Genomic DNA, 10,335 nt, shown 5'->3' with positions numbered 1-10,335 from the left:
AATTCTGTAATCATTTACTCACCTTTAACTTCAAGACCTTTGAGTTTTTTTTTCTTCTTTTAAAGAACGATGGAAACCGTAAACCATTGCCTTTCATAGTATTTGTTTTTCTACTATGGAAATCAGCTTCAAAATATCTTAATTTGTGTCCAACAGATGAAAGAAAGAAAGTTTGGAACAACTTGAGTGAGTAAATGTTCAAATTTTGGGTGAACTATCCCTTTAATGCACTCCTTTAAAATAAAAAAAAAAATAAAAATGCTATTACAGATATATTCTCATAGAAAGCACATTTCACGAGTATTTTTATAGCATGAGATCCATCATCAGCACCCTGAGGAGGGTGTGCTGTTTGCGTGATTTGCATGTTTAACATGGTTAGAGGGTCTGCGGGACAGACGACAGAAACCCGGTGAATTGTTGCGGCTCTGAGCGCTCTCTAAACACAGGAAGGATTTACACTGGTTTTATTTTAACTGACAATTGATCATGGGAATATCGCATGGCCTTTTTAGGTCTTAAAATAGCTCCCCCAGTTCCTCTACTTGGCCCGGAACCCTAAAGGGACGTCGGAGGAGGGAGCTTACTGCCATCGATTAAAAAACAAATGAAAAAAGCGAGCGCAAAATGAAAGAAGATAGATTCATGATCAGGAGTGCTTATTGGAGTCTGTTGTGGACTTAAAAAATAAAGACTTTATAATAAATGCAGACTATTAATTATTCATTAAGCACTAGCAAATAGTTCATTATTTGTTAATCATTAACTTTACAGCAATTAGCAAGCTGGTTCTAAACACAGCTACAAATGCTGCATTCTTGACTTATAAGCACATGTACAGTTGAAGTCAGATTTATTCGACCCCCTTTGATTTTTTTCTTTTTTAAATATTTCTTAAATTATGTCTAACAGATTCAGGAAATGTTCACAGTATGTCTGATAATATTTTGTCTTCTGGAGAAAGACTTATTTGTTTTATTTCGGCTAGAATAACAGCAGTTTAAAATTTTTTAGAAACCATTTTTGGGACAAAATTATTAACCCCTTTAAGCAATTTTTTTTCGATAATCTACAGAACAAACCATCATTGTACAATACCCTAATTACCCTAACCTACCTAGTTACCCTAATTAACCTAGTTAAGCCTTTAAATGTCACTGTAAGCTGTATAAAAGTCTTGAAGAATATCTAGTCTAATATTATTTACTGTCATCATGGCAAAAAGAAAATAAATCAGTTATTAGAGAGTTATAGTTATTAAAACTATTGCGTTTAGAAATGTGTTTAAGAAATGTTCCCTCCATTAAACAGAAATTGGGGGGAAAAAATAAATGGGACTAATAATTCTGACTTCAACTTTAAACACAACAGTTCTGTCTGGTTCTTGAATCTGATTGGTTGATAGCCGTGAGATATTTTGCCAGTAACAGCACAAAGGCCTCTTCACCTTTGTGTATTACTCCACCCATATACAAGCAGACGACGCTCTAGAGTTTGACAAATATTCCTGCTGTTGGGCAACAATGTACTTTTAAGGCTATTTTAGTGGAGAATGTTGTTGTTTAGATTGCAACTATGCAGTTTCTTTATAAGGATAGTGCCTATTTTAAAATATTTATCATTTCTGAGAGACTGCGTGCGTTTCTGAGTGCGTCGGTGACCATTAGTCAAAGATGGTTGACAGCATAATAAGCCCTTGCTTAGAAGATAAAAACTGTTGTATTTTCTTGAGCACGAATAAGAAGCTGAAAAACGGAAGCGTCGCGGTTTTTAAGGTGGACCGGATTGAGTCAATAAGAAGCTAGGAATAAGAAGCTGGATTCAGCTTCGTCCCTCCTTATCGCAAACACAACAGCAGTCTGGTAGTGATTGCGCTGCTTTTTTCGGGGTTAATTATTCATTAATAAATTAAATTGTTAATTATTATTGATATAACGATCGCTTAAAGCTTGATATGAATTGTGTATAAATGTCATGTAAAGAATATATGCAGTTGAAGTCAGAATTATTGGCCCTCTTCGATTTTTTTTCTTCTTTTTTAAATATTTTCCAAATGATGTTTAAAGAACAAGGAAATGTTCACAGTATGTCAGATAATATTTTATCTTCTAAAGAAAGTCTTATTTGTTTTATTTTGGCAAGAATAAAAGCTGTGTTTAATTTTTTATGAATCATTTTAGGGACAAAATTATTAGCCCCTTTAAGCTATATTTTTTCTCGATAATTCACAAAACAAACCATCATTATACAATAACTTGCCTAATTACCCTAACCTGCCTAGTTAACCTAATTATTAAATGTCACTTTAAGCTGTTATAGAAGTGTCTTGAAAAATATCTAGTCAAATATTATTTGCAGTCATCATGGCAAACACATGAGTTAATAAAATTATTATGTTTAGAAATGTGCTGAAAAAAATCTACTCTCCATTAAACAGAAATTGTATATATATATATATATATATATATATATATATATATATATATATATATATATATATATATATATATATATATATGTATGTAATGAAAAGTAACTACTAACCATTTACTCTAATAATTTTTTATTAGATACTTTTTTACTTTTACTCAAGTAACTTTTAAGGTTGTTACTTTTACTTGAGTAAAAATTTCCGCAGGTACTTGTACTTCTACTTGAGTATAGATTTTGGATACTCTACCCACCTCTGGTTGTGATGATATTACATTGTCATTCTGGCATTATATAATGAGTGGCATAAAATGACCTTAAAATGACAATAATATTGTTTATCGCAATATATTTTGATGCAATATATCCTACAGCAGAACATGCATAGCGTGATAAGCCCAGCTGAAACCATTTTATCTTGACAGACTGTCTAAAAATGCAGTGCTCTTGTGAGGAGCTGCAAAAGATGCAAGTCTAAAATGGTCACGCACATCCGTCAACCACGTTTGCATATAAAAACAAATGGATATATAAGAGTCTGTCTCCTCTCGCGCTCACACAAGTCTAAACCCTTTCTCTACATGCTCAATATAAAGGACATCAGGTCAGTGATAGCATTTGCATTAAAAGAGATTTCAGTTTTGAAGCTTATGCACAATGCAAGTTGTTCTGTTGTTAGGAGAGGGTTGGGCTCAACCCTTTAATATTGAATAGGCAGTTTCCTAATTTTAACAAACATTTTAATTTTTATTATAGTCTTTATTTGGTACTTTTGCATCACAAGTACACTGTAAAAAACATATCTGTTAATGAACAGTTTCAGTATTTTGTGTGTTTTCAGTTTATTTACGGTTGTGAATTGCATTATGAGATGTTGATCTCTGCTCTATTGCCTTCTGATGGTGAAAATTCAACTCTGCAGTTCAGCAAAGTGACTTTTATTGACATTTTAGTCATTTGAAATAATATAAGGTATAATAAATTCATTCATTTTCTTGTCGGCTAAGTCCCTTTATTAATCTGGGGTCGCCACAGTGGAATGAACCGCCAACTTATCCAGCAAGTTTACGCAGCGAATGCCCTTCCAGCCGCAACCCATCTCTGGGAAACATCCACACACACACTTATACACTACAGACAATTTAGCCTACCCAATTCACCTGTACTGCATGTCTTTGGACTGTGGGGGAAAACGCAGGGAGAACATGCAAACTCCACACAAAAATGCAGACTGAGCCGAGGCTCGATATAAGAAATAATACCTAAAAAGAATAAGTGTGTAAAATAACAGAAAATGTGCTGGCGGTTTATTACAAGGTTTTTGTAGGGTAAAATACCTCACCAACACTGACAATACAGCACACTACACTATTAATTTTAATAATTTGAATTTTAATAAATTGTAATAGGTCAATTTCTTCAAACATTTCAAGGTTAAAAGCTGTTAGAAGAAAGATCAAGCTCCCATAATGCAACTTAAAGGCAGAAATAAACGATAAGAATTAAAAATAAAAACTTGAGCTACAAAAAAATGATAATTTACAGACGTAATTTACAAACAAGCTTTACAGTTCTGTAGCTGATTGTGACAACACACATCTGCCTGTTTAAAATATAAAAAAAGGCAAGTAATGGAGATTGATTTCTTATTATTCCGGTTGTACCCTACTCATACCGAACAAAATCGAGGTACAGTACATACCACACTGTGACCTCCGTCCACTATTACAGCCATAGTAAATAGTGATTATCCTTTGGTTGAACTATTGCTCAGATCAATCTAAGGTCAAACACCGATGCAGGAAGAGTCTTAGAAGCAAAAGATGATGCCAAAATGTGGGCAAACTCTCCCTGGCTATAACTCGGGGGTGTAAAAGGAGGAAGCGATTGATCTTGAGTGAAATCAACTGGGGCAACAAGCACTTCAGGCGACACGTTTGGAAAAGTGCACCAGAGCAATGGGAACGGGAGGAATCTGCTCTGTGTATACATTAAGAGTTGATTAATCAGGGTTTCTGGCAAGCCTTCTGAGAGCGGCTGAGGTCTGTTTATAACCACAGCGAGGGATAATGAGAGGGAAAGAGACAGGTGAAATCATACCTGAACATGATGAACCCGATGGACTCCACCGCAGCCCTCCGGACGTCATCGTTTACATCACTGACCTGACAGAAAGAGGACCAAAACACTCAGCACAATGCCAGCATTGCATTTTTAAAGGGGCGCAAAAATGAAGTTTGCTCACTATTTACTCGCCATCAGTTGGCTATTAATACCCTTTAGGAGTTTATTTCTTCTGTTAAACACAAAAGAAGATATTTTGAAGAATGTTGGAAAACTATTGACTTGCATAATAAGTTTCAACATTCTTCAAAATATCTTCTTCTGTGTTCAACTGAAGAGAGAAACTTGTATTAGTTTGAAACAATTAAAGGGTGAGTTATACATGACAGAATTGAACATTTTTGGGTGTTTAAATCATTACTTTTGGACTGCATCTGCTTAATTTATAGCTTCACGTGTAATTTAGTAAAAACTATATACATGCAAGTCTCAAATTTGAATTAGAGGAGTTTCTCAACAGTATACGTATATTACATTGGCATATTCATGTTTTGAAGCTCAAAAATACAGCAGAAGAGGGAAAGTAAATTTGCCAGACGTCAAATAAATAACAGCAATGTCGCCCCCTGTAGGAAATACACCAAAAATAGCTTTTTTTAAATAATGTGCAGCTATTTCGTGTAAAAGAATAGTTTTTAAGTCTTCATGGGTGAATACTGGAACTGTTTCTTCTTTCGTTTTGTTTTATTTGGTTATTTTCTTAGGACTGGGGTGTCCACACTCGCTCCTCGAGGGCCGGTGTCCTGGAGAGATAAGCTCCAACCCTAATCAAACACACCTGAACCAGCTAATCAAGCTCTTACTAGGTATACTAGAAACTTCCAGGCAGGTGTGTTGAAGCATGTTGGAGCTAAAGTCAGCAGGACACTGGCCCTCCAGGACCGACTTTGGACACCCCTGTCTTAGGATATGTCTGCATTCATTCTGCATTCATTCATTTAAAAACACTGCTAGTTTAGAAAATCACATGAAAACTCCTTATATTTTAAAGTGTTGTTTATTGCTGCTCAGTAACCAAAAAATACGACACAAAACAATAATAAAAAACAAACAATAGTCCAATTCCCTTTGGACTTAAAAATAAGTGAAAAAAGTTTTGGCATTTAAACATAAATAATAATTTTACACTAAAAATAAATGTCAATAAATATATATGTTTTAAATAAATAAATAAAATTTAAATAAATGAATTTAAAATAAATTAAAGTTAGATAAATAAATTAAATTAAAAAAGATTAATTAAATAATTTTAAATAAATAAAATAAAATAAATTACAATACATAAATAAATTACTATTTAAATAAATGAACATTAATTTTAATAATTTAAATAAATTAATTAAATGTAAATAAATGTAAAACAAATGAAAATAAATAAATAATTTTTAATGAATTAATTTAAAATTTATAAATAAATAAAAAACTTATTTTTAATAAACTAAAATAATAATTAAATTAAATTAAATTAATCAAATTAAAATTCTTTAAATAAAAGAATGAATAAATCAATAAGTAGTATTTGTCTAATGTAAATCTAAGTTACATAATAGCTAAGTATTTCCCTTTTACAGTGAAGAAATGTAAGGCTGCTGAACCTATCAACTTTATAACAAAATACTTTGATATTTTTAATATGGGAGAAATACAGGAAAATATCTTTACAGGAAGATAGCGGGATATATTATGTTACACCTCTGAAAGGATCTAGCAGACTCGGACACGGCTCCAAACAAGAGACGAAGTCAGGAGGACCTGATTAAACTGGGTCAAGTCGCACTTTTTCTCTTATCGTCACTATAATGATTCCACTTTTGAGCAATACCCCTCAGATCACAAATATTTATTGAAAGCTATGAATAAAATGGCTATGAATAAACTATGAAAAAAGCTCTCGTCTGTAACTGAAGTATGAGCCTCATATTTGTTTGCGTCTAATAATAAAGTGTTAGTCTGGAATATGTGCGCTAGAGTGAGACTCACAGCCACGTGCAGCAGGCGTCGGATGGCTTTGTTGTTCCCCGAGCCGCAGTACGCCATAGCCACTGTGTACATTCCCGAACGGCGCAGGATGGGGTCCTGTCGGGACAGTGAGATAAAGCAGAAGCTCAGGGTAACGTCTGAACGGAGCAGACATCAGCAAACCACACGGTTAACACATTCACAAAATAAACACAGCATTCTGGAAACAGTTAAGGCTACAAAGAGTTTATTCTGCCTGCTGAGAGACTGAATTAGCATGAACGCATAGCAAAATAACCCAGAAAAGTTTGTATGAAATAATGTAATACAAAGCATCTAAAACAAAAGCAAAGCCGACCGCTGAAGCACAAAAGATGAAGCTAACATCTGACTAAAGTCTCAAATTAAAAACATGAATTATTATAAAAGAATCGATTCTAACAATGAGACAAAACATCATTTTTTATATTTAATTAATTTATTCATTTTCCTTTTCGGCTTAGACCCTTATTTATCAGGGGTTGCCACAGCAGAATGAACCGCCAATTACTCTGGCATATGTTTTACACATGCTCTACCATACATACTCATTCGCGAACAACCTCAACACCCAAAATTTATCACCACCCAGGCAAATTCTGACATCAAGTTATATTTATTTTATTATAACTTATTTATATTTCAACGGGAAACGACATCGGCTTGTGCCAAAAGATAATAAGATGATGTACAAGAGGCATCCTTGTGCAAAAATATATTTCTTTAAGCAAAGACTTTTCTAAGTAACTTTAAGTCTGAATTATGGCCAGGAGTATATAATGTCAGGGCGACTGTGCATCAAAAATGAACATTTACCATCACTTCTGGAGTGAACAGACCCTTTAGGCCTTGAAACAGTGTGAAGTTTTACTTTGAGCTACTTTTACATTAAGATAGTGTTCAGAAAAAACAAAACACTCTTGAAGAAACTCGACAGAGAGGAAGTTAAAAACCTACTGCCAAATCTTGCATTCATGCTGACCAACAAATGATCAAAAGAAATTTATTAACGCAATTCAAATATAAAAAATATGAATTGATGTTTACTTTAAACTTATTATAAATATTTAAATTGTTCAACTATGATTTAAAAAAATAAAAAAAAATAAATATATATATTTGGCTAAAATGAGAATCACGATTTTTTTTTGCTTATAATAAAGATCACGATTTTCTCACGATTCTGTAGATGTAAAATAAAGGTTAATATGAGTCAGCATTTATTATAGTTTTTTCTCAAACATATGGTAAAACAACAATAATAATATTATGTGTAGGTCTACTGGTTTCTATAAATAATTGTATTCTACTTGTATATCTCAAACATAATTTCACATCAGAATTATTATATGCTTGCAATCTGTCAATGACAACATTAGTAGACCATTTAATTCACTGGTAAAATCAACATTATATAGGCTAGAGTAGTTATACTGACATTGTAAACATTTATTTTCATGCACAACTTTGGGTTCGCTATGAAAGAAAAAACGTATCAAATGCTTGTTGCAGTCATAACTCTAAAATGCGATATGATTCTTTAAATGAAGTGCACACTTTCAGTCTTATTTTCACCGCTAGTGCTGTTCATACTTCGCGTGCGGCTCTCGAACGATCACTCTTTGCCACAAACTGAACATTATTTACAACTTTATTACCTGTAACTCACAGCCTACGCAGGTTCTGTTCACTAAAGTAGACGCCCGCGCATCTATCATCAAGTAGAGCGCGTGCCTGCCCTCTATGTGATAACCGCTCACGTCACACGTAGAAATGCTGGATTAAGATCGTCTAGGGGGTCGAATCGAGATCGCCATCTTTTTTCAATTAATTGTGCAGCTGTAATATATATTTTTGGTATTGATTCAGCACCGGTATCGAAATAACCCCAAACGATACCCAACCCTAGTTATCTGTGCTGAAGTGACGGCACTTTGTATTTAGCTTTTTGCTTGTACGTTGACTCTGAACTTTCAAAACACCTCTAAAATGCCTTTTCAGATACAAAACAAGAAAAAAAAAAAAAATAAGTAAATCAAACCCGGTTTGAACTTTTTTTTATGACAGACGTAAGTCGAATTTATTTAACGTGCAAAAATTACGGATGAAAATTTCGGATTCAGTGTGCAATAACCTTCAATCAGCCGTTAGCCCAACACCTTCGAGCTAAAGAGAACTGGGATTGTGTGTGAACATCTGTGCTCACCTTGTCCCTGCAGAGACTCTCGATGAGCGCGTCGGCCTCCTCCATTCTGCCATACATCACCATGGCGATGCCGACCGCAAGACCCCGCAGGATCTTCTCGTGCTGCGTCTCCTGAGCGTAGCCCACCATGTCCTCGATGGCCTGAGCTGACTTTGAGCCCAACATCACCAGTCCCAGAGCAAGACCGGCCGCTTCACCTGCACAACAACAAATAAAGACCACCGCAGTGAGACTAATATACATACTACATACATACATAACATACTAACATACAAACACGGAGAGGGTGGGGCATCAAGTAGCCCCTCCCCATTCTAAAAAACAGCCAATAGTGTAAAATGGAAATATCTTTAAGCCTTGTGTTCTGTTGTTGATGTTCTCATTTTATTTTAAGTCTTAATTTGGCCAGAACATAGTCAACTAATAGATATTATTGAAGGAGCGAGACTGAATCTTGCGAGAGCAGGACTGAAATCATCCCGAGCAGGTCTCTAATTTAGAAACAATTGACTTAAAGCATGTATCAATGTAAATATTAGAAGTATTTGATTTCCCAGTTCTGGGTTGTGGCTGGATGGGCATCCAATAGGTAAAAATAGCGAATAAAAAAATAGCTGAAGTAGTTGGTGGTTCATTCTGCTGTGGCGACCCCTAATGGGCTAAAGATAAATGAATGAATGCATATTTGACATACCGGTTACTGCATCATCCTGATAAAGGTTTGATTTGAGCAGATCATAGACGTCTTGGCGAGCGGTGCCCAGCGCAGCTAAACCCAGACCCAGAGCGCCACCATGACGGACAATCTGAAAAAGAGAAATAGACATTTCTGCAGATGCAATGCTGCACAATGCTGGAAAAATACGTGTTGTTGTTGAGTATTGCGATAACGATATTATATTTACGTTTTACGTTTTTAATTTAAAAAGTAACATGTTTTTCAGATCTAATTAATCGTAATTCAGACAAAAAAAAAACTTAATAACATTATACACGAGTGAAAACCTGAGCATATATGCTGACTCTGATCGGCCGTTGTAATTTTCACACTCTAGCCAAAGGCAGAACTGCAACTACTAAAAAGGCGGGGCTAAAGATAGTAAGACCTGATAGTAAGGTAGACATTATCTAAATCTTAAACGTAAACACTATATTGCTTTTTGGTTCCTTTTATCTGATTGGATGCTGTGAGCACGTTTTTTTTTCCACAACCTGGTAAAAACCAGTACAGTGAAGAGACGGCAACATGACAGCAACATCAAATTATGAGGCTAAAAGAAAACGTCTGTTTCTAACGTTGTGGAAACAGATATTTACATGGGTACAACAAGACAAAAAAAAATTAAGTGATGTTTTGCACAGTTTTTTTTAAGTCCGCCACTTTTTGTTTTGCAATAAAATACCTGCACATTTTCCATACTGCTATATTTTACTGCGAAATATTTTTACATTTTAAAAATATTTAAATTCTAGATTCACAGACATTATTTTTGACACATTATTTAAAATATTTGGCTATTTTTATTTATTTATTTATTTTGGTGGGGCCAGTGAAAATTTTGGCAGGGCAAGTAAAA

The 10,335-nt window shown here is 34.4% G+C and overlaps 1 protein-coding gene across 5 annotated transcripts in view; it reads right to left on the bottom strand.

Moving 5' to 3' along the window:
• The window catches only part of psmd1 (proteasome 26S subunit, non-ATPase 1), a 76,303-nt gene that overhangs the window by 47,273 nt on the left and 18,695 nt on the right, over window positions 1-10,335 (bottom strand). For all 5 annotated transcript variants that reach the window (XR_015521200.1, XR_015521201.1, NM_201184.2 and 2 more), the window contains 4 exon segments: window positions 9,453-9,564; window positions 8,759-8,955; window positions 6,535-6,630; window positions 4,531-4,595 (listed from right to left, as the gene is read on the bottom strand). Coding sequence is in view for 3 of the 5 variants with exons in the window: in NM_201184.2 (NP_957478.2) it covers window positions 4,531-4,595; window positions 6,535-6,630; window positions 8,759-8,955; window positions 9,453-9,564 (470 nt within the window). In the remaining 2 variants the exon portion in view is untranslated.

This window comes from Danio rerio, chromosome 22 (assembly GCF_052040795.2).
Source record: "Danio rerio strain M-AB ecotype USA chromosome 22, GRCz13ab, whole genome shotgun sequence".
NCBI lineage: Eukaryota > Metazoa > Chordata > Actinopteri > Cypriniformes > Danionidae > Danio > Danio rerio.
This window is presented reverse-complemented; position numbering and strand designations above follow the sequence as displayed.